The sequence below is a fragment of the Abramis brama genome (assembly GCF_963993115.1).
Source record: "Abramis brama genome assembly, chromosome: 9".
NCBI lineage: Eukaryota > Metazoa > Chordata > Actinopteri > Cypriniformes > Leuciscidae > Abramis > Abramis brama.
In genome coordinates this window covers 33,070,664-33,096,069 of record NC_139971.1, presented here as the reverse complement: position 1 = coordinate 33,096,069, position 25,406 = coordinate 33,070,664, and the positions used below count along the sequence as shown (strand labels likewise).

Below are 25,406 nucleotides of genomic sequence, written 5' to 3'. Positions count from 1 at the left end.
TGCACGAGGTGGGAAGCGAATAGTAGTGTGGAAAGTGATTAATCTTCACTGGCTTGCACTGCAGCCCCACGGAGGATATATCGATTAATCCGACGCAGGACATGGCAGCCACTACAACAATTTAAAACTATAAAAACTCAACCCAAAGCTATCAACAGCTGAGATTTAAAATGAAGCGTTGTGTAAACTATTCTATTTTCCAACCAGGAGACGGACCTATAAGACAAGATGAAAAACGCACATTGTTGCGATAATTAAATGTTAATTAAAACATGCTATCAAATATAGCAAAAATACAATGAGAAAAAAATTTAACTGCAAGATATTAACAATTCACTACTATGTTTTTTATTATTGGCTTATTTCAAATAATATAATCATACAATGACACAACAATGTCAAGAATTGTCCTGCTTGTACAGCTGAATCTGAACAGTGAAGGATAACTGGTAAATTGAATTAATTCGACCTAACACATCCTATATATTTGAGATTAATCAGATAAATACTGTATACAACATAAATATATAATATTACAACCGTATCTGTACAAAATAATGGATAATGCACAAGTCATCCAAACCGTTTTACATTTTGGAGAATTGGTGGATAATTTGTGTGAATTTGTAGCTCATTCACTTGTTTTCGAGTGATCTGCTTATGCCCCACTGATTGCTAGGTTTAGGGGAGGACCTTCATTACTTTCCTAAAAAATCATATATTTCCATACGAATCACATTGTAAAAATTCATAGGAAATCATCACCTTGTAAAATAGTTAAGTTTTCTCATGAGAGAATGAGTTGGCTAGTCAGAATGTAAGTCTCTTCACAACAACACACTGATGATGAATTACTAAAAAACATTCACAACATTGTTTTTAAAATTGTAAACTCAATGTTATTTTAGGAGATCAGGTTTTACATCAAAAAATTTGTTTTAACATAATTGTGTTAAATGTTGATAAATGTTTAATATATAAAATGTTTGAATAATTGGTTTAGCGCTTTTTTAAATAAAAGATTATTTTCAATGACTAAAATTGAATGGTATTTTAGTCAGAGTAAAATGGATTAAAATTACATCTATAATTACAGAATATGACTTAATTTAAATGATATCTTCATTAAAAGACAAAAACTATGACTATAACGACTAACACTTTATTTAAATATTTTCATTTTAATTTAAATTAAACACTGGTTCGACTCTAAAGACTAACTCAGTTTCTACAATGGTTCCACTATAGGGCACTGAATGCTCTGTTTTAAAACACAGAGATCAAATGTTTGACAGCTATTCTAAGTTGCTCCATTTGAACACCTCAGAGACTGTAAATGCTGATGACCCATTATTTAATCACATGCTTCTCCACTATTCACTCCCATCAGCAAAGTGTGAGCTGTCAGCTGCATCAGTCTGTCATACAACCCGTTTATTCAGTTATAGCAAGTTATTGCATTTCCTCTCAGGGCTTGGAAGGCTTCAGTGGACATCTGTCTGTCTTTAACATCTGAGTGCTGAAATAAAGCATCGATTGCTTAATCTTTAGGGGCTTTTCGTTTAATTCCCTCCAATTTATTTATTTATTTTATGTTGTTGTTTTTTTGTCAACAGAAAATCAATACTCCTTGAACATTTATCTCAAGAATTCGCTTATGCAGCCTCTGAACTGCTAAATATCAGCTTAAGCCCATACAGTCTATCCCTGTTTCTGCAGTGGACTACATTAAAATGCACTGGCTTGGAATTAAAGCACAGCACAGCCAAATTCATTCTTTGGAGAGGTGTCCCTGTGCTCCTAACCATTTTAGTTAATGCCAAAGGACTACAAATCACATTTTATGGACATAAACTGTACTTCAAACATTCTTCAAAATATCCTCTCTTGTGGTTCATGAGGGAGAGTAAAAAATGCCAGATATTTAAATTTTGGTTTTAAGTTTAGATTTATTATTTGACACTCATGTTTGTGTTGTTCCTACCCAATATGGCATTGCTTTCGGTCTACCAGGAAGGCCCAACGGTAGGAAACACAGAGTGGGCTGCAGTTGGTCATGGTGAGCTTGAGACGGGATTTTGTGTTGTTGAGAATGCAGCCAAAGTCCAATGTGGTGCTGGAGAACTTGAGATTAGGGAAGTGAACCTCACCCCTCAGCACCACCTGATCCTGCTGAGGGTGGCCATGGTAGCAGAACTCCAGCACGTCCTCAACCACACGGGTGAGACGGTCCTGTCGATACATGGGGTTGAAACGCACCCACAGCTCTTTCTGAGCTCCGACTGCCAGCACCAGACTCTACAGAAAGAGAAGAACTATTAGACTCCGCCTGAAAGACCAAAACTTCAGATGCACGGGTCAAGTAATGGAAAGCATTAAAATCTTACCTGCACACTTGCATGCATAGATGTGCAACAACAGGATAAAATAAAATAAATGGCATTTTAAGGTTTTTATTTTGCTTTTGGAAGCAATAATTAATGACTCCCACTACAATGCAGTCACACTTGCCATTACTGGTAAACAAACAGCAACTATACTTAACCTGTTTACCTTTGAGGTTGTAAACAGTTCATCCCCGTCATAATCACACAATCCAAAGGGCTCACGCAGGGTCAGTTCCATAGAGAGGTTCAAGGAGGACACACTCTTTAGAACCAGCCTCTGATACAGCAGAACCAGAGACACATCTGGAGCCTGTGAGTCAGTAAATTTTTTTTTTAAAGAATTAATACATTTACTCAGCATGGACACATTTATCAAATATGACAGTTAAGATATTTATAATGTTACAAAGGATTTATACTTCAAATAAATTCTGTTCTTTTTATATTAAGCTGCACAACTGTTTTCAACATTGATAATAAGAAATGTTTCTTGAGCACCAAATCAGCATATTAATGATTTCTGAAGAATCATGTGACGCTGAAGACTGAAGTAATGGCTGCTGAAAATTCAGCTTTGAATATTTACAGGAATAAATTTTGAATTGTAACATTTCACAATATTACTGTATTTACTGTATTTTATAATCAAATGAATGCAGCCTTGGTGTGCATAAGAGATTTTTTCAAAAACATTTATATCTTACCAAATATCTTACCAACCACAAACTTTTAAACGGTACTTTACATTAAAATGGCAATACACAAAATCTACTGTGACCATACAATGTACAAACTTGCACAGGGACTGAGACGGAATATTTCTGAAACTTTAGTAATATGTGGTGAGGATGTGATATTGAGACCAGTTGTTATTATTAATGCTATTAGACACAATATAACTTGCAAGGACAAATATCAGTTATTTTTGCATGTTATTGCCAGTACTTAAAAGGCAAAATTCACTCTTTTATTGCAGTCTGAGTTTCCCCTCATCATCCACTTTCCTCTCATCTCTCTCTCTCTCTCTTTCTCCCCCATTCCCTCACTCTCTTTAATTGCTTTATTCCTCCAAGCTCTACTAAGGGAGCATTCAGTAAATCTACCAGCACGGGCTGTCAAAACACAGACGAATGGGACAGCGTCAGATAAAAAGAATGCCACAGAAATAAATTTGCATTTTTAGTTCTAAGATACAGACTTGCAAGGTGCCTGAAAACAGCTGTCAGAAGATGTGTGTGAAGAAGTTTATGAAAATATGTATAGCTGCAGCAAAAATGTGAGAGAACAGGAATCTGACAAGGCGGGTGGTGTTGTGTGTGCAAATGTGTGTGTGTTGAAAGAGAGATAATGAAAGTGAAATTTTCATTATAATGATGGTTCCTCCTGAGCTCACTGTGCTTATTCTACAGCTTTTTTTAAAAAACAGAAGAGGACCAGAGATGCCAGGGCATCAGTGCTGAGCTGTGAGCTGGGGTTCAAATTAATTTGCCATCTCAGCTCACTTACAATCATTTTGCGAATGAGAAGTAAATTTGGACGGCTCATTTGAATGAGTTGGACATAACAGCTGCATGGTTTTTACTGTCAATACTTGAGGTGGCAATCTATTTTCGATTTCAATAGACCATAACATTTGTCCATGCCTCAATCTTGTATTTATGCAGTCAAGTGACTTACAAATGGATTGAAATTGATTGATTAGATGAACAGATGAAATATATCTCCTCTGTACCATTCATAAATTAGGCTTCATTCCTTTACAAGAGAACAGATAATTGCCTCAATCTAATCACACACTGCAGACTATTTTTTTCTGTGCTTCATAAAAAGTGAAAGGACATTTGATAAAAGGGTACATGTTCAGCCACTGAGTTACAGCACAGATAATGGACCTGACATTTAACATACACACACAATACAATATTGACAATATGAGTAATTAAAGGGATAGTTCACCCAAAAATCATCATTCTATTATCATTTACTCACACTAATGTCAGTCCAGAACACAAAAGAAGATACTGTGAAGAATTTTGGAAACGGTTTAGGTTCTACTGTATGAAAAATAAAATAAGAATATCTTCTTTTATGTTCCCCTGAAAAAGGAAAGTCACACACGTCTAGAACGACATGAGGGTGAAAAATGAAAATATTTCTTAATATTAAATATACCTTTAATATTATGAAATGGGTTAATGTGGTTGCGGTTTTGCAAGGATGAGGAAATGAGAGCCAAACTCATTTAATATAAAAGTTTAAACCTTTACAACTCACCTGTATTAAACATGAAAATGCGACAAAATAACACTAGACGTATGCATTTATGACACCAGTTAATGCATTAACTTTGGCACCCCTCAAAAAATTACAAAAAATAACTAAATTGAAAACAAAGCAGAAATAACAACTAAATTAAAAATTCTAAACTGTAAGTGTTGGATAAGTCACTCTAAAAAGTAATGAATTACTAGTAACTAATTACATCTTCAACAGTGTAATCCGTTTACTGTACTAATTACTTTCTCTTAAAAAGTATTGCATTACTTATATTACTAATTACTTTCTAAATTTCATATCAACCACGACCACTTGAACAATACAAGGATAGACATAAAACTGCTATTTTGATTCTTTCAAATAAATAATATAAAATTGCATAAATTATTCTTAAACCGACCGAAGTATTTAAAGAGAAAAGGATACATTAAAAACATATTTTTAACATTAGATGTTAAATTTCGATGGTAATCCACTATTGTTTCATATAGAATCGTTCTATAGTCACTATTTAATACAATCACATCAGAAGTACCTTTCCTTTCAAGGGAAAAGTAATTAAATTACAGTAATTAATAACTTGGTGATGAATTACGCCCAACACTGACTATCGTAGCCCTTGATGGTAGAGAGATTTTTGCGAACCTTTTCCACATAGAAGCTGATTTGTTTGGAGGAGATGTCTACTGCTGGGGAGACGAATTGGCATGTGACGTCTGTAGTAATGATGCATTCTCTCACATACTGACGGCCGACAACAGCATAGCATACAAGTTTTTCCGTAACCACCTGCAATTCATAAACACACACTTAAAAAACACATTTATACATATATCTTTTTTCGTATTCTCAATTTATGAATGGATGTGAATCATCATTGAAAGTTTAATTTTTAAGAAACCCAGCTCAGCCTTGCACTAAAACTAAAAGCCTTGCACGTTCTCTATGATGCTTGAGAGCCGGCACACCGACTGATGGCTATGCAATGCAGCAGCCCAGCGTGGGACGCAGCAGGGCAGGCCTATATTCACTTCTCACCTTCTCTCATCTCTAATTTACCATTAAATCAATAAGGACTCAAGGAGGCATGCATCTCTGTAATGCTCTAGAGAGGAAGTCAATGCACAGCTCCATGCGTCTCCACTAAAAGAGGATTAAGTGTGGCTTTTAGGACCTTCATCACAATAATATTCAAACTTTAGAAGGTTGTGTCGGAACCGCTGTTGGCCAACATATTTGAAATTGTTGCAAGGAATGTAGTCTAGTAATCAGTTAGAGACGATTAATTGCTGACGCACATAAGAAAAAGTTCTGATATCGGTACCTTGGGGACGTCAGAGGAGCACTCTAGCAGCATGTCAGCCGAGTGGCCAGGAGGAAGTAATAAACGTGCAGGTGATAAGCTGAAGACAGGGCCTCCTTGATCTGAAGTTTGAAGGCTCTTGCTTTTTTTGTTCCTAGACTTGTTAGGTGACAGAATGTCTCTGTTGTGAAACTGTGGAAAACCCTCTGTGGTCCATAATAGTTGGTGAGTGCGACGTCCTCGATTAGTAATTCTGAAGGCATACCGACATGGGCCGGAACTAGAAGACCAGAAGATTTAATAATTTAACTGAACATGAAGTTTTGTGAATAGCGGACTATTGTAAATGGCAGAATTCAAAGACAGACATTGGCGTTATTTTACCTGAAGTGGGTTCCCAAATCCAGGCTAGGAGCCAATGGACGGTCAGTGACTATGGTGGTGCCCTTTCCTTTGGCCGACACAGGAATGTTAAAATTTTGGCTGTCCGGGATTTCCAGAAACAGTTCATCCTGGAAGGGCATGGTGTCGTTCAGATGGGCTATCAACTTCAATTCCAGACTTTCCTTTGGAGGAATTTCCCCTTCACTGTGATCCACACGCCAGTGAGACCTGTTCCTCACCTATCAACATTCACATACACATTATAGCACAAAATCACTAATTCCATTGTGTAGTTTTAAACATATGATAGCCAAAAAGGATAATAACATTCTAATAATTCCATACATATAATGTTTAAATGACATATTAATCACAATGCTCTCACCCATTTAAATCTTGCTATATATATATAAATATAAAAATACACTACCATCCAAAAGTTTGGGGCTAGTAATATTTTCATATATTCTGTTTGAATATTAAAAATGTAATTTATTCCTGTGATGGCAAAGTTGAATTTCAGCACCGTTACTCCAGTCTTCAGTGTCACATGATCCTATCAAAATCAAGAAACATTTCTTGTTATTATCAATGTTGAAAAGTTGGGCTATATAATTAAAAAGTTTTAATTCTTCAGTTCAAAAGAACAGCATTTATCTGACACCTATATATTTTTTTGTACAATGTAAAAGTATACACTGCCACTTTCCATGAATTTTTTTCCTTGTTTATCAAGTTTCCTTGATAAATAAAAAGAATTACTTTCTTTCCAAAAATAAATCTTACCCCAAATTTTTGAACGGTAGTGTTGATAATTTTGCAACTTTGGTCTTACTGAGCAACTAAGCAAATTGTAAGTATACTCTTCTATCAGTTACAATTGTAACCAAGAATAACCACTTACTTTCACTAACTTTTCTAAAGTGTTTATTTGACTGGCCAATCCAATGAGTAAAATACAAATGCTCACCTAGCTAGGAATACTTTGGGATCAAATGGGTTAATATACAGTAGTGACAACCTAAAGCATCCTTCATATATCAACTTCATACATCAACATCAACAATATACTGTATAGTCCAAGTCACATGAAAAAAAAAAAATCACAAGCAAAAAACAACGGTAAACTCCCTTATGTGTGTGGACTGATTCTTCTGTCTTATGTAATGTCCAGGGGAAATGATCCCACAGTGGGTACGTTTTCTAGTGGGTAATGAGAAATATTAATGATCATTCCCTCCCGGTTGGCTCCAACACAAGTAACTGCCACTCAAAAGCCAACCATTAAGCAACATATCTCAGTCTTGTAATTGAACAAGGTTTTAAATGAGCAGCTATGTAGTGATAACATGTAAACATACAGTTTGTGTGTCTATATGCCTTGTGCTGCCAGCAGGATTCTCTTTATCTGAAGGGAATAGAAAAGACTGGCGATAGTATAAAGGAATTGGAATTATATATCCGTTTTATAATGAGTACTGAATGGCTGATAGAAGAACACTGTTTGTGCTTTAACTGACCCAAGAGTCTGAAATCTGGCTAATACTTCCACTGCGTCGGAAATCAAATTCTATGCAAATATACAGTACGGCAAAAGAGTAGTATGTTCGAATACATAGTAACTATTCGAAAAACAGTAGGTGAAAAGTACCCATATAACCTACTACTTCCACCAAGATTCAGGAGTGTGCATTCAATCAATCCCATGACGCCACAGGAGAGGATTTATGAATGGCAGACTCAACTGTAGTCCACATGACAGTAATAACATGGTGGATGTAGTACATCAATATGTATAGTACATAGAACAAACTGCATCAGTCGTGAGGTAAATTCTAATTCCAATGTACTGTAGTACCTTCTCAGACAATATGCTTATACAACGGGGTATTGGGATGTAGGATATGCATAAGCAGTTTTTTCCTCTTTCAAACCCCATATGTTAAGCGCCTCCTCTCTGTCCTACTTTTTCTCCCTACTTTCATTATTTCCTTTTATTTCCTCATAACGAGAAATAACTAATGTGAAAAAAGTGCAAGCTTGTCTTTGCATGTAAAAGTGCAACCCACCAGCTGCTTAATTTGTACCACTGCTTTCCATAACTGTTGGCGGAGGATTCAAATCAATTTTCATAATGCGGCCAAATGATTGATGTCCTGCACATTAACTTTTAATTGGGATTTTCTGACTGAGTAAAGAGAACTGGTGTTGGTGTGTTAAGGGATTCTGATTAATAGTGTTTTATTTATCTTAAGAGTGTGGCTCATCCTGATGGCTGAGTATAGCTTTTGGCACATTTATCATCATTTCCATTATGCTCTCCTTTTACAGTCTTCATAGGGAAAAACTAAGTGAGCAGACTGTAGAGAGGAAATTGAAGGATAAGTATTTCCCATTTGAGTGTGCACAATCTAAGACATTAAGATCATCAGAATGTACATTATCCCACTTAATACATGGCTGCAATTCAGTAGTCATTAGATAGACATTACTTTTTTTTTTACTTAGTCACAATTGTCCAATCAGAATCAAGTATTACAGAAAATCATGCAAACACCTCATGAGTGAATTGGTAGCTGACTTTTTCATAACCAACTCCTCAAACTGATATGACCTCTGAGTCACGTGGGAGCTATATATTTGTGTGTGGCAAAGTGTGTTTGTGAGGCAGACGGTGTGTTAGAGGCCAATCAGGGGGAGCCACACTCATATCTCATATTCACTCAACTGTGAGCCATAGCAGAGCCACATGAATAATTCTGGAGAAATACACTGAATCTGATCATCAGAGGTAGTAAAGGGTTTGGTAAAACTTTATATAAGGGTCCCTTTGAAATATGCTGTAATTCCAAAGAAATTCATAACATATTGTTGCATAACCATGATCCTTTAGAATGCAATAGTATGTCTTTAAATTTACAAAAGAAGTTTGCCAATGGCTTATGCTTCAACACAGTCATCACCAGCAGTAGGCTGCCCTTGGAGAAAGAAAATTACAAATTCAGTATTCAGCAAGGAGGAAACGCCTTTGAGCAGGTAGAGGTTAGAGAGAGGGCCCTATCATTTGAACTGCGCCGGACTAAAGGAGGTCAGCAGGGAGACATAGATCACTCCGTAAGTCTTCATATGAAAGAGAAGTGGCAAAGCAAGTGGGAGAGAGATAAAGGAGGGGAAGACAGAGAGACGAGCCGGTCGATAGGGAGCTAGATCGAGGTTGGGGCGATTTCCCCTTGAGAGAGGAATCAAGTAAAGTACAAGCCAGCTGAAATTTCAATAATCAGATCAGACCTGCATTAGAAGGTTTAACACCATTGATTGCTTTAAACTTCATCGTGCTGTAGAGCTTTACAATGGAACCAAAAGTCAGTCTCAGGAGAGACATATCTTTCAGAAAAACTCACAATACTTGTTTATCAGAAACTACATGAACAGATGGACGCATAAAAGCGAAAGACTGCGTTGTGAGTATTTTCAATTCACGACGCACTGCTGTCAGCATCAGCCTGGCACTCAGCCACGCTATCGAGCGCCTGTAATGAAATTCAGGATCGACTAAAGCTGGAAAATGTTTAGTAAAAACTCTGGGCTTATAAAAGTCCTCAGCCTTGGAGGAGAAGACAGGATCAGTTTACCAATGAGTGTCGACACATAATCTAGGATACCCTTAATATCTGAATGAGTTTGTCCATATATGTGTCCAAGTCTCTTGATGTATGTGTGTGTGGTTGCATGCAATCCTTCTATGGACTAATTAAACAAAGCCTAATGCTAAATTTATCAGTGCTGAGAATCAAGGAGCTTATTTAATATAAAGAGCGACCAAAGCGAAAAATGGAAATTAGGAGAAATTAGGATTTATAAAAGACATATGAGGGTATTACGCTAACTCTTATCTAATCTAATCTAAAAGAGCATTCACAAGGCATGGAGACAAGACCATGATATTGGACCCAGAGTAAGAAAACAGTAGAATAGGCATCAGGTGAGGAAAATGACATTACAAGGGCAAAGGGATACAGTGCCAAAGCTTTTCATCCCTTCTGTAGCATTAGAACCCACCATTTGAGCAAAGAATCTGGCTGGGATTGGGGAGTCGTTTGACAGCTGCAAAGTCCTTGTGACATCAGTCAGCACAGGAATGCAGCCAAAGTTCAGCTTGGCAGCATTGACAGATACGGAAGGTCCCTGGCCAACACAGGACAGGAGGAGCTCCTATGGAGAAAAGGATTACACATATCAAAGATTTTTAGCGAAAATGTTGTGATGTTCCACTGAAAGAACGTAAACCGAAGACTGTGACAGAAACCATTTTGATAACAGATCTATTAACAGCGTAGATAAACTCTGACAAAGAGAAAAGGCAGTGTACACACGAAATGATCCATTTTAATCATTTTAATGTAAACAGCAGCTGATGATTGATGATAGTGTTAGTACAGAAAAAGAGAGGCTGTTTAGCGCAGCATCTCACGTAATAGCTGAAGAGAGGAACCGTCTCTTATGTGAAAATGCGGCAAGGATTCTGATTCTAAAGAGCCTTTGACACATTCTGGAACAAAAAAAAAATAATACACCTTTTGTTCTATACTGTTCTTTAGCATTTTGTTATTGTAATGTACAAATGTGCTGGTATTAAACTAAATCAGTTCATTCTGAGATATCATGATTTTTTAACGCTTTCTGCACATCATAACAGCCAACTCTGTTTCTAATACAGGTTGTTTGCAAATATTGCATTAATCATTGACACATGGGTAATTTTTCTTTTTTATTCAATACACTTACAATACACGATATCTTAAAAATTGTTGGAACACCAACTGAAGGAAGAACATAGTCTAATTACAGTACATTTTTGCTTTCACATACATGTAATTTATGCATTTGGAAAATGCTTTATCCAAAGCAACAAACTGTATATTGCATTTAAGTTATACATTGTATCAGTTCATGCATTCCCTGGGAATCAAACCATTGACTTTGGTTCAATTGAACATGAGTACATTTTTTATTTCTTTTTTTTTTTTTTTACATAAATGCAGTCTTGATGAGCATATAAGACTTCTTTCAAAAACATTAAAAAATCTTACCGATCCCAAACTTTTGAGTGCTAGTGTAAAATATGCACTTGCCGTAATGTCATACATTAGACATATACTCACCAATGGTGGGTCTTGACGGCCTAGTATAGCAATGTGAGCTGTTTCCTGTAGGCTGCCCACTGTCTTCGCCTGAAGAACTACTGGAATCTGTTTTGTGCTATACGGTTGGATGACCCCTCGTGCGTGAGGACTGGAATAAAGAAGAGCAGGGTCTTCCTCATACGGCTGCAAACAGAAACGTGTGTCATATGCTTGAAAACCAAAATACATATCTCTAATGTCTGACCTAGAAAATTGGAAAGGGCTACAATAGAAAATGCAATAAATTTTACTTGATTGGGAGGAATCACCTGAGGCAGAAGTCCATAGCACGCAGGAAGGTCACTATCATTAATGAGCTCAAATGATTGCTCATAGGGATGACCCAGGTAACAGTGCTGGAACTGAAGATCTGGGTTCTTGAGGACCACATCAGGCACAACACATCTACCGGAACAATCAGAAATATGTTTTGTGCAGGGAAAACAGCAAGACCACTTTATTTCCCCGATGAAAGTGTATTACCTAGCTTTGATTGGGAGAGCTAAAACCTCCTCTCCAACACCTTGAACATCCAGAACTAAAGCCAGATTGTAGTCTTGCACCGTGTTGGAGCAAAAGGTTAACTGAAAAACAAACACACATACACTACTGTTCAAACGTTTAACATTTATTTTTGTTTTTGAAAAAAGTCTCTTATTCTCACCAAGTCTGCATTTATTTGATCAAAAATACAGTAAATCATTGCGAAATATATTTTAAAATGTAATTTATTTCTGAGATGGCAAAGCAAAATTTTCGGCAGCCATTACTCCAGTCTTCAGTGTTACGTGATCCTTCAGAAACCGTTTAAATATCATGATTTGGTGCTCAATTTCTTTTTATTATCAATGTAGAATGTTGTGCTAATTAATATTTTTGTGGAAACTGTTATTTTTTCCAAGGATTCTGTGATGAAAAGTAAAAAAAAAGCATTTATTTCAATTAAAATTTGTATGTAACAATGTAAAAGACTTTGTAAAAAAAAAAAACAATCTTACTGACCAAAAACTTTTGAACGGTAGTTTACTATATATTCTTCATAAGATTTTATATCTCTGTATTTAATTTATAAAACAACCCCACTTAAATATATCAGTTTAAATCACTATTATAAAAGCTTTGAACAGATTTAACAGCTGCTTGTCTAAATATAGCGCTCACGTAATTCCAAACTGTTCAGATTGCAGTATTCCTCTCCTTGCAGTGCTTTAAGTGCTCTGAAACCTCACATATGGGATCACAGACAACTGTCACCACAAAATGTAACCACCTGAGAAAAACGGCAAAGTACTCTCCAGGTGCGTTTCGTTTATTATTCTAACATGTCTGGGAGGCTGCCGGCCAGCTGTGTGATGCATCTGGGAATATTGTCCCATTCCACTAATACGACTAACCGCAACCCCCTAATATGTATTCTTCTGCTGAGGTCTCATTAGAGCACAGTGAGCCACATTCTTGTCACAGACTGGGAGAGGCACATTTGCACACTGACAGGAGACACCCACATCCACAGAAAGCACAAAGACAGGCGGACACATCCAACAGATTAGCCCTCCAAAGTGCTGACAGCTCCCATTGATGGGAAAAGACCAGCACATGACAGGTACGCAAGGTACCTGGCAACCAAAGGAGCATGGGTGAGATAATCACAGCCCTATAGAGAGAGAGAGAGAGGCTGGAGATACTGTTCTCATTTATCACCTTTTCCAATATATTCCACCTCCCGTTTTTCTATTAATGGAATACAACAGCCCTTTTTTTTAAAGTCCAAGCTGTCTGAGGTTTAACAGAGATTAAAGGTCTGCTCTGAATGGACGTTTAAGGCTGCACTTAGTTTAAAGACCAAAGTTTCTCGACTCTTGAGAGACTGTTGATGTTTGTGGCACGGACAGGTCATAGGGAACATCTTGACAGGTCACTTCTGCTTTTGCATAGGGAAATTGATTCAAATCGCTTTGAGGTATTCAGCGAGGTAATATGTTGACGGGTCAGCTTAGAATCAGAAAGCGCAAACATACCTGTATATCTATCTCAGCCATAGCACGAACTGTGCCTGTGCTGGGTGATAAGATAAACTCTCTCTGTCTTCTTTTGGTTTTGTCTCCCAGTCCCCATTCACTTCTGTTCAGCTGAGTGACCTGGTCCGTGCTGGTACTGCTCGCCAGTCCTGTGCCATCTCCGGGGATCCGCAGTCCAAAGCTCATGGGCACCACTGAAGTGTTGCTAAGGCGACATGTCAGCATTTGCGGAAACCCTTGGGTCAGTGATAGAAGATTCCTGATTACACAACTAATATGCAAAACAAGGATTAAACACTAACATTGATCCTGATTGATGAAGTGGAGAGTGCAAGTTCATTTACCAAAGGACACCTCCCCAAAGTTGAGCTCTGGGACACTGAAGTGGAATGTAGGCCCAGTTAAACACCCCCTGCAAGAGATGAAGGGGCGAGGAAACTTTAAAAAAAAAAAAACTCAACAAGAATAAAGGGCAATGAAAATGCTGCACCACAAGTAATTATACAAAACTAAAAGGCTGTTGAGGTGAAGTCCAGTGGAACGAGGAATGAGTGGCATTGTTTTTAGATGACAAGGCAGTGGTAGTTGTGGAATGTATACATTCTGCACTTTCAGTGGTAATCCATCTTAATCAAAGGGGACTAGGCTTGTGCTAGTTTGTTTGAAAGATTTCAGCAGAGCTCTGCTTCACTCGTTTAATTAAGGTTCAGCCTGTACAGGTTCATTTAATCAGCCATAAGCTAATGATTAAAAAAAACAAAGAGTGAAGGAGAAACATTGATGTTTTTTGCTAATGGTCATAAGAGGGGATTGATTAAAGGGAAGGATGTACAATTTGGGTCAATCAGACCTCCCTACTATATAGTATAGTATTGTATATGAAAAGAGTAAGTCCGGAATTCACAGTATTCATAAAACAGTAGACGGAGGACATACTACTTCAGGGACGATTTTGAAGTGCGCATCCACTGGACACTTTACTTTCCCATGAGGCCACAGGAGAAGATTTGTAAATGGCAATGAAGCGACACAGGTGGTAGATCACAATGAGAATGCAATGTACAGTAGTATGTCCGGAATAAATTCCCACTACACAGATTCATACTATATATAGAGCATACTTTTTTACGATCACAAAATAATTACTTATTCAAAAGAAGTACCTACTCAGATAATAATAAAAAAATGTGGCTATATATGTATAAATAAAATTGTAAAAAGGTTTTAGTATGTTGCCTACCAGGGTGGAATGTGTATGAATAAAACAGGCAATCTATCATATGTCACGGTTGGGTTAATGTTTTAAAACTGCCATTAGTACATAACGGTGGAAAGCAATGGGGACTGGCTAGAAACTTGTACTAGTGTTGTGGAAAATTAGCAATTCAAGACAAAAGAGGTTCATTTTCTGTAACAGATACCAAGCCATACATTTGACTTTTTCATATGTTTAGATGATATTTCATTTATGACAGAATTTGATAAGGTGATAAATTGTGTCTAGAATGAGAGAAAACAAGAGTCTGATAAGAACATGATTAAATGCCTTAAACAACATACATTCAAACATTTCTATCATTTACTATGTACAGCTAAACCTAAAATGTAATCCTTTTGGGAGTGATTTCATCTAGTTTTTAAATGCAATGTGATTTTCCTCATGGACACAAAAGGCAACGCATACAGAAATGACATCATTGAAAATTGAAAATAAATAAATAAAGGGTTATTATATAAAGGGTTCATCTGTGAGGTTTACCTGAATGTGACAATGACGGGCTCAGGGTTTCCCACCACACTGAAGTGTAACTCTTCAGAGATAACACCCAGTTTGTCAGAAGAGAAGTGGACCTCCAGTGTTTTGGAGACTCCGGGTGGGATCATGCCTTCAGAGGGGTTGAAGGAAAAGCAAAGCCCCAGCACTGTACTGGGTTGCACTAGTTTATACGCACCATTTATCAGTCCCTTGTTGCTTAGACGCAGCTAAGAATAAGACAAAACAGACAGAGAGAAGGAACACAAAAGAAAGAGGGTCTATAGATCTCTCCAAGGTTTATGCTTGCACAGACTGAACGTCAATTGTTTCATTCTTTCACCGGTGGGATCAGTTTACGTTGTTTAATCATACACTTGGATAGTACCTCAAAAAGAGGCCCATAGGGACAAATCAGACTCAAACAAACAATCCAAAACTTTCAGGACAATTATATTATTGGGATCATCCAAAAGCTCAAATAACAAAAGGAATTGGAAAGCCACAATGTTTGCATAATTCAGCATGGAGTGTATTCAAACTGAGCCAAACATTAGTCTATTTCAAGACTCGGTAATAATAAGGGGATTTATTATTCAATTAAAACTGCTGTCGAGTCCATGCTACATTTGGCAGATTGTGAGCAACATCCTGATTAAATTTGATGTGAGATCCTGCTTGTTATGGCTTCACAGTAATCAATTCTGTGAAGGGTTCTTCTGTTACATCAATAGTTTCTTCCCACCACTAGTACAGTACATGCTTTAGTCTGTGTAATGATTTGGAGGAGGTAACGCTAAGTGGTTTTGTCTTTTAGACTGCGCTGAGGGTTAAGAAGGGGACAGTAACACTTACAAACTGCAATCATTGCAGCACTCCAATATAAAATGTTTAATTAGTAAAATTTTATGTCAATATGGACGCATTTTGCACCTTTAGTGTGTTATGCAGCTGCTTAAATGTGAACAACTGAATAATAATTATTACAGGATTTAATGGGATACAATGTAACTTAAGCTCAAATTGCTTTTACCATTGAGATTAAAACAAAGATACTACATGAGGTTTCAACAATTGTACCTTATAGCTTTGTTTGGAGCCAATGACAATGTTTCCCATGTCTAGAAAGTCAAAGCTGAACTGCAGTTTTGGGCCTACGCCCTCTCCTTGTATGCAGAGTGGCAACCGAGATTCACGACCTGTGTAAGTACAGAGTATTCAAATAAGAAACCAAAAAAAAGCAAAGGTTAGCATAATGACACAGGCTATTAAATTTCACTTGCTACAATATCAACAGTCTGTCTTTCTAGGTCACTACTAATCCAAGCAACCAGAATATTGTCAGACCTTACTCAAACATGCAAATAAATGCAAACCTGATCTCCAGGCCTGCAGATGGGCCTAAGCACAACATGCAAATGTACTAATGCATTGTCAGAAAACAATGCAAGTGTGCATGAGCAGCAAAGCTGAAACAGTAGAAAGTGATTGTTTTTAACACAACATCTGTTATAATGGTGTAAGTACCAGTGATTTCACAGTAAACAGTCTGCTGGTAGATCCTGGCTTCCTGAGGTTTAAAGATGATGTTCACCTCTGCAGTGCTGTTGGGCCAAATTTCTCCCTTCTGTAAAACAACAGAAAGTCAACAAAGAGAAAACACAAAAAAATCTATTTTGATTCATTTCCACAGATGTTATTTGTTATATAAGCGTAATGTAAAGTCACAAGTGTGAAAGAGAAGTTTTTAAATATTATTATAATTTAAAATGACTCTTTTTCTATTAAAGAATATTTAAAAATTGTCAGAAGCCAAGTAATGTCTTCAGTCTTCAGTGTCACACAATCCTTCGGAAATCATTCTAATATGCTTTTTATTATCAATGTCAAAAATGGTTGTACTGCCTAATATTCTTGTGTAAACCATGACACAAGCAAAAAAAAGCATTTATTTGAATTATACCTTTTTTTAAAGCCTTTACTGTCACTTTTGAACAACTGAATGCACCATTGCTTAATAAAAGTATTTATTACTTTAAGAAAAAATCTTACTGGGCCAACTTTTGAATGATAGTGTATATGAAACTAGATAATAAATTACATCAATGTCATATTATTTACTTTACCATTTATTCATGGTAAAGTCATTATTATTACTGTGACCACCCTGAATTTAGTTGGGTCACAGGGATATTGGATTGTTTGTATATATTTCTTTCTTTCTTTCATTACCTATGTCTATTTCAGTTTACTTGTATATATATAAGTTTTATTACTGTAGTGAGTTTACATTGGGCAGCTCAGCTGCATCTTCCGAATTCTGGTTGACAGTTGAGAGAGTGGAGTTGCCGTGACGATTGTGATGCATCCTCAGACAACAAAGAGGACCTTTAAGCAACCACTAACTATTGTCTCTCTCTCATTTATTGTTAAGGTTAGTTATTAAATTCATTAATTTTCATATCAAATGTTTATTTACATGTTTTAATGTCATATATATATCATATACATATATGCTTTTGTCATAAAGAAGTTAATTTGTGTATTGAGAATGAGGAGATGTCGTCACGACACAGCGCCCCGCCCTCAGAGACCGCGTCATCCTCCCCTTTCCGCCATTTTGGGAGGATACCTGCCAGCGCCGTTCATTGTTTGTATTGGTAGTAGAGGAGGTTGTCGCACTATTTTAGAATGCCTGGAAAACACTGATGTGTAAAAAAACTGCTCCAGTGTCTCACACGATTGTCGTGGAAACCGTAGCAACCATGTGTTACAGTTTTTTCGTATTTTAAAAGTAAAAAAAATAAAATAAATTTGTTTGGCATTGGTAGTAAGTTTCTCCCTGTAAGGACCCTTTTCTTTTGCCGCATTCATCTCCATTTCTTCTTAATTTTCTCGTAATTTCTATTATAATTCCTCGAGCCGTCTTTCCTGCTCCGTCTCTGTATTGCTCTTGCACTGTTGCCCCTGGCAACCGATAGCGTATCCTCCCAAAATGGTGGACGGGCTCAATTCGTCACGTGACCGCAAGCTACCTATGAGTATGTCCTCATTCTCAATACTTTCGAGTTCAGCCAGTTGTGTGAATTAGGCTAGAGCATGTCTGTACATATGGTTAAGGTTTCTGGATTTATTTATTTACTTATTTATTGTGATTTGATTTAAGTATCTATATGTTATATGTATTTCAATGTATTTATGAATCCTGTGATTCAAAGTGTCTTAATGACTCTGAAGTACAATGTTGATTAAAAGACAACAAAGAGGTCCTTTAAGCAACCACTAACTATTGTTTCTCTCTCATGTATTGTTAAGTTTTTAAACTGCTTACAGTCCTCCCGACTGCCCGGGACCTGTAACAGATTTTGGGGGCTCGTCCATTCCAGGATCAGCGCTACTCTTAAGACGTCTGGTCCAGTGATTTTGAACCTAGGGACAGGACAGCAAAGCACATTCCTCTAAAAGGGAGCAACACGTGTGTGAGAGGCTAAGGGGAGCAGGTGACCAGCATCATCCTGACCAAGAGCATCACCACGTGACCAGAGCTACCGTAACGTAGACTAACCATGTTCCGTACACTTTTCACCTTTCACCGCACGTCAACGGCCACTCCTCTGTTTCTGAGAGGCAGACATGCTTGTGTGAGTGCTTATTCTCTGGGGAAATTCCTATTGGAGGATATATTCTTTGATTGATGTCTTTTGGACCAATAGTATTTGAGAAAAGTGGGGTAAAGTCCCTCCTCCGCCTGGGTTCAGATGCTCACAGATGTTAACGGTGTTCCGTACAGGCTGCCAACGGTGTTCCGTACAGAGCGCATACCTTGATTTCAACTGCAAAAATTGACTTTAAAATTATCATTTGTGAGCTGTTTATTTATTTTAATTGTCTATTAAAGAATGACTATTTTAAATGTTAAAATATTATGAATATAATCATCACTGCACGCAGTCTGTGTTGACAGACGTGCTGCATCTCTGCTGCCTGTCTCAGTGTGAGAGTGGCGCCAAGCGGCCATCGTCCGGAATTTACGTTTAAAAATTACCATTTCAAAGCAGTTATTCAATAAAAGGTAATATATTTAATGATTTGTGATAACATAATAATCATTTCATGAAGACTATAGTACTGTGAGAAGCATTAATCCAATTGAAATGTACATTTTCACTGCTGTAATTGTCTCCCCACCTAAAGCTAATATCTGGGCTGCAGCTTGCCTACCCTCCATTAGCAGGCGCAGTGGGCGCACCTAGCAAACTTACTGAAATCTCTCTGAAACAAACAGCGGGGGATTCTCTTTCTTGGTCAGGGATAAAAGAGGGAGAAATGATGATAACACACATATATAGTTTATGTATAACCTGTTAGTATTTATTCAGCGATCGGCGGGAAAAGGTCATCTGTACGGAACATCGTTGTTGTACGGAACATGGTTAGTCTACGTTACCTGGAAGTGCATCATGTCCGACGAAGAAAGAAAGAGACTTACCTGGGACATCAAGAAGAAAGTTTACACTTTGAACGCAGGTGAACTCTTTCAGTTGGCAAAAGACATTCACCCAGCATCAGATGCGGATGTCACACTATTAAAGAACGACGACGAAGAAAACTACATTAATTACATCGTCACTTACATGAATAGTTGTGAATTATCTAGACCTGACCAAGGAATGACTGTGTTATTGAATCTAAAGGACTGTATTGATGAAATTGTAGAACAACGTACTACTATGCCTGAAATGCCTATCCAGCCATCTTCTGCACCTCATAACACAGACACCTCAGAGGTTGAGTACCAGAGATTGTTATCAAATTATGAGGAGTAAAGCCTGGAACACACCAAGCCGACAAAGCCGGTAAAAAGTGCATTTGAACACACCGAGAGAACTACAGCCGACTGTTAGCTAGAAAGCGCGTTCTGCGCCTGCGTGTAAATGAGACAACCGTCTATTTCTGCAGATATATCAACTATATTCGTCATTCAAAAAGGGAAATCGACGCTGCGGCTGCAGATACACAAACCATAAACAAAGCAGTGCGTGCTTACCGTTTTGAATATCAATCCTGCTAAACACTTTCTTTATTCCACTCCTCTCGTGTTAATATTGAAATATGCGCCAAGGAACACTCAGGTAAGATGACATATCATTAGAACAGCCTTCTATCTGTACCGTTTTGACTGTTTTGCTCGCTGTTTTGCTATTATTCTCGTGCACTACCTCCTTCACTAAGCTGAACAGCCAATCAGAGTTCCCTCTTTCACCGACGGCCCGACGCCGATTCAACATGTTGAATCGGCCGTTACAAAGCCGACGAGGACCAATTTCAGCCGACGGTGCGGAACACACTGAGAAGATTTAGTCGGCCGACGCATGGAAACTGCCCGACGGCCGACCGTCGGCTTGGTGTGTTCCAGGCTTTAGGTAGAAAACTTTTAGCCGGTAGAACTGTTCCTACCACACTACCTAAACCCTCACTCATGTCACACACACATCTTCCAAGCAATAATAATCCTGTATTTTCAAACATTGCAAGACAGGAATTCAATGACCACAGTACATCTAATTTTGCACCTGACACCATGGTCTCACTCAGAGACATTCCAATGTTGCAGCGTAGAGAATTCAAGATCCATGGAGGACAAATAGGAGACAGTGTGTCTGACATAAGGTTCAGCAACCTGTGCAAGCAAATAGATGAAGGCATTAAGGAAGGTTACACTGAAAGCGAGATCATTCGAGGGGTGTTTCGCATGATTAAACCTGGAAATTTTAAAGATATGTTAATAACCAAAGATGACATAACTGTTGCAGAATTGAAGAGTTTTCTCCAGTCTCATCTAGGTGAAAGCAGCAGTACTGAACTTTTCCAGGAACTTATGAGTGCCAAGCAACATGACCATGAGACGCCACAACAATTCCTGTACCGCATGATCGGTCTAAAGCAGAAGGTATTGTTCTGTTCTAGACAGTTAAATGCAGACATCAGATACGACAACCATACAATTCAGAGTGTGTTTCTCCATACTGTGTCACAAGGCATCGGCCTAAAGCACAGTGACATTCGGCGAGAGTTGAGACCTTTCCTTTCAGACCCCAATGTTTCTGATGAAATCCTGCTGAGGCAGGTAATAAGAATTACAAGTGATGAAAGCGAGAGACAACGCCGACTGGGTCAGTCTACTCGCCATAAGGTGGTGCATGCACATAGCGCACAGTTTGAGTCTGACAAGGGAGCTAAAGAAGTGGTGAAAGTGGATGAGACGACAAAAGATAAGACCATTCAGCAGCTGAGGGTACAAATCGAAGCTTTAACTACTGCAGTGAATTCCCTGAAACAATCTGGATTACCAAAACCTCCTAATTCATGGCACGAATACAGTGAGCCACAACTTCAAAGATATCAGCAATTACAGCAACCACCCCAACATCCCACATTCGACTTTCAGCATCCAACACCGTTCCCATCATCTACCATGTCACTCTACAAGCCGGACACACAGTATCAATCACAACGTCAATACAGATCAAGACCCCAACCACAGTTCTCTTCAAGTAGACGTTCTCTTCAAAGACAAGGACAGTCACGATGCCCCGAATGCACAGAAAAAAATGTGACCACTTGCAGCCATTGTTTTATATGCGGTGCAGAGGGACACAGAGCTGTCGGCTGCCTTGGGAAGCCAAGAGATCAGGGAAACGGGGATCGATCACTGCAGAGGGACAACCAGCGATCGACTTAAAGCAACCGTCCCAGTATGAAATGCTACAAGCTCCTACAGCCACTTCCACTTTGTCAAAAGAAATTCACAATATTACTTCTCCATACTTTCCAAACCAGCCCAATCAAATGAGAGTTGCTCAACTTGTAGGGGAAAAGTGTCTGCTGAAATGTACCATGAATGGTTGTCCTGTCAATGCTTTATTAGACACAGGAGCTCAGGTGAGCATTATGGATTTTAATTGGAAAAAAATTTACTTACCTCATGCAAAGCTTCGTCCACTCACAGAGATTATTGACCCACAGGAACTGGAGGTCAGAGATGTAAAAAAGGACTTAATACCCTTCCTTGGTTGGGTGGAGATCACTCTTAACCTTCTAGGGAATGAGAACCCTAGACTGGCTATACAGGTTCCTTTCCTGGTAAGCACTATTGGCTTAGAAAGACCTATTCTAGGCTTTAATGTCGTCCAAGAGATCATAAGAGGTGGGGAAAATCAAACTCAAGCCTTGTTCACCCTTGCTAACCTCCTCAGCACAGCAATGGAAATTGAAGGTGATAAAGCAAATGCTCTTGTCAATCTCATTCAATACCAAAAAAACTCAAATAAACAAGATTTGGATTTCCAGGTCTCATTAAATATAGGACCGCAGGATATTGTTATCCACTCAGGTTGTGTCACTCATGTTAGGTGTCGTGTTCCAGATAACTTTTATCTAACCAGCTCAGTGGTGCTGTTTGAACCTGTCATGGAGTGTCCACAGTTGGACCAGTTGATTGTTGACGAGGGACTTTTAAAAATTGAAAATCCACAGAATCCATATGTTCAAATTCCTGTTGGCAATCAAACCATGCATAGCATCACACTGCCCCGAAAGACCACACTAGGGAGCATACAGACAGTCAGAAAAATAATTGAAAATGGTCAAGAAGATTTTCAACTTTTGTCTGTGGAAGTGAACAGTATGGACTCCCTGGCTGGAACCAAAGATGAAGAAAAAAATTCTACAATACTTTGGCATCCTCCAGTTGATCTTAGCCACCTCAGTAAAAAACAGCAAGAGCAGGTAAAAGAATTGCTTTATGAAGAGTCAGCAGCGTTTGCACGTGACAACGATGAGATAGGATGCATTCCTAATCTACAGATGACTATTTCATTAAAGGATGACATACCTGTGCAAAGAACATATGCCTCCATACCTAAACCACTCTATAAGGAAGTTAAGGAGTACATTCAAGACATGTTGGCTAAAGGTTGGATTGTTAAGTCCAAGTCACCATACTCTGCTCCTGTTGTATGTGTAAGAAAGAAAGACTGTGCATTGATTATCGTTCACTTAATCAGAAGACAGTACCAGACAGACACCCATTGCCTCGTATACAAGACATTACAGACACTTTAGGAGGTTACAGTTGGTTTTCCATCCTTGATCAAGGGAAGGCATATCACCAAGGGTTTATGGCTGAGGGATCCAGACATCTGACGGCTTTCATTACACCATGGGGGTTATACGAGTGGGTAAGGATTCCTTTTGGGCTGACCAACGCACCTGCTGCATTCCAGAGAAGCATGGAAGAGATGCTGGACTCCCTTCGAGATGATTGCTGCATACCTTACCTGGATGATATACTCTGTTATGCAAAGACTTTTGAAGACCACCTTGAAAGACTTAGAAGAGTCTTAAAAGCACTACAACAACATGGGGTAAAACTCAGACCAACAAAATGTGAGTTCTTCAAAAGAGAGGTTCGCTACGTGGGACGACTCATTTCTGCTGAAGGTGTCCGCATTGACCCTAAAGACCTCAATGCCATTTTGTCACTGAGAGAAAAGTCCCCAAGCACCATTGGAGAAGTACGAAGATTGCTGGGATTCTTAAGCTATTACAGAACATACATCCAGGACTTCTCTAGAATTGCCAAACCCATCTATGACCTTCTGCAAGTAAAGGAAAATAATGCAATCAGACTGAAGGAAAGAAACAACAAAGCAAAAGGGAAAGGTAACCAGCTTCTTTCTAAATCACCAGTGATCTGGACTGAAGAACACAAGAAAACCCTGGGAACATTGATTGACATTCTTACCCATCCACCTGTGCTGGCTTATCCTGATTTCAACTCCCCATTCACTCTCCATACTGATGCCTCTGAGAAGGGTTTAGGGGCAGTCCTCTATCAATGGCAGAATGGAAAGTTAAGGGCCATTGCATATGGATCTAGAACCCTTACCCCAGCAGAAAAAAATTACAACCTTCACTCTGGCAAGCTTGAATTCCTAGCTTTGAAGTGGGCTATATGTGAGAAATTCCGGGATTATCTGTTTTATGCACCCCACTTCACTGTATACACTGATAACAACCCTCTGACCTATGTGATGAGCACCGCCAAGCTCAATGCTGTGGGGCATCGATGGGTGGGAGAACTGTCCGATTTCCACTTTGACATCAAGTATCGACCAGGAAAGGAAAATACAGATGCTGACACTCTTTCTCGTTGTCCTCTGGACATAGGGCAGTATGTGGCCTCATGCTCAGAGGAGATGTCCATTGATACAGTCCGTGCAACCTGGGAAGGGAGCCAGGTAGCAAAGAAAAGAGAAGTAGCCTGGATAGCTACTCTGCTTACAGCTCAAAACTCTGATGTTACCAACACATGCCCAGAATTTTCTCCCCATGATTTTCTATCAACGATCCATCACAGCGAGTTACAGAGAGCACAGAAAGACGATCCTGCTATTGGGGACATATTCAAACTTAAAGAAAACAACCAAAATCTCACCCGTGAAGTCAGAAGAGGGTGACATGGCCCAGCAAAAAAATTATTACATGAATGGCGAAAACTTCACATTGAGAATGGCTTGTTGTATCGCAAGACCACTCATCAGAAACAACTGGTTTTACCTGCTGAATTTAAGAAGAAGGTTCTGAAGCATCTTCATAATGACATGGGTCATGTTGGCACAGAGAGGGTGATTCATCTGGCAAGAGAAAGATTTTATTGGCCACATATGAAAGTGGACATTGAAAATTATGTTACCAGAAGATGTTCATGCATTAAGCAAAAGAAGCCTGTTACCCATGAGAGAGCTCCAATGGGAAGCATTACAACTACTTTTCCTCTTGAACTTGTTTCCATAGATTATCTCCACTTGGAAAGAAGTAAAGGTGGTTTTGAGTACATACTGGCTGTAGTCGATCACTTTACCAGGTGTGCTCAAGCCTATGCAACCAAGAACAAGGCTGGAAGAACAGCTGCAGAAAAGATATTTCAATGATTTTATTCCACGCTTTGGATATCCAAATAAATTACATCATGACCAAGGAAGAGAATTTGAGAATGAACTGTTCAAGACCTTAAGTAGACTATCTGGAGTTGGACAT

At 38.5% G+C, this 25,406-nt stretch overlaps 3 protein-coding genes across 3 annotated transcripts in view; 2 read left to right on the top strand and 1 right to left on the bottom strand.

Annotated features, from left to right (window-relative positions):
• Positions 1–19,767, bottom strand: part of hydin (HYDIN axonemal central pair apparatus protein) — a gene marked incomplete at its 5' end in the record, with an annotated part of 52,575 nt that extends 32,808 nt beyond the window's left edge. Inside the window, 15 exons of the mRNA XM_084125140.1 lie at positions 1,985–2,298; positions 2,554–2,697; positions 5,310–5,453; positions 5,989–6,247; positions 6,352–6,590; positions 10,411–10,563; positions 11,514–11,678; positions 11,804–11,939; positions 12,018–12,118; positions 13,553–13,788; positions 13,897–13,964; positions 15,312–15,535; positions 16,386–16,504; positions 16,833–16,932; positions 19,753–19,767. Of these exons, the coding sequence (XP_083981266.1) occupies positions 1,985–2,298; positions 2,554–2,697; positions 5,310–5,453; positions 5,989–6,247; positions 6,352–6,590; positions 10,411–10,563; positions 11,514–11,678; positions 11,804–11,939; positions 12,018–12,118; positions 13,553–13,788; positions 13,897–13,964; positions 15,312–15,535; positions 16,386–16,504; positions 16,833–16,932; positions 19,753–19,767 (2,417 nt within the window). The remainder of the gene's footprint in view (positions 1–1,984; positions 2,299–2,553; positions 2,698–5,309; positions 5,454–5,988; positions 6,248–6,351; positions 6,591–10,410; positions 10,564–11,513; positions 11,679–11,803; positions 11,940–12,017; positions 12,119–13,552; positions 13,789–13,896; positions 13,965–15,311; positions 15,536–16,385; positions 16,505–16,832; positions 16,933–19,752) is intronic.
• Positions 1–25,406, top strand: part of LOC311089526 (hydrocephalus-inducing protein homolog) — a gene marked incomplete at its 5' end in the record, with an annotated part of 145,440 nt that overhangs the window by 78,842 nt on the left and 41,192 nt on the right. The window lies entirely within an intron of this gene.
• LOC311090040 (uncharacterized protein) lies at positions 20,887–22,573 on the top strand (the record flags this gene model as incomplete). The annotated part of the gene is made up of 2 exons (XM_084125139.1): positions 20,887–22,247; positions 22,332–22,573. The coding sequence occupies one exon, from the start codon at positions 20,887–20,889 to the stop codon at positions 22,045–22,047; it is 1,161 nt and encodes a 386-aa protein (XP_083981265.1). The 3' UTR covers positions 22,048–22,247; positions 22,332–22,573.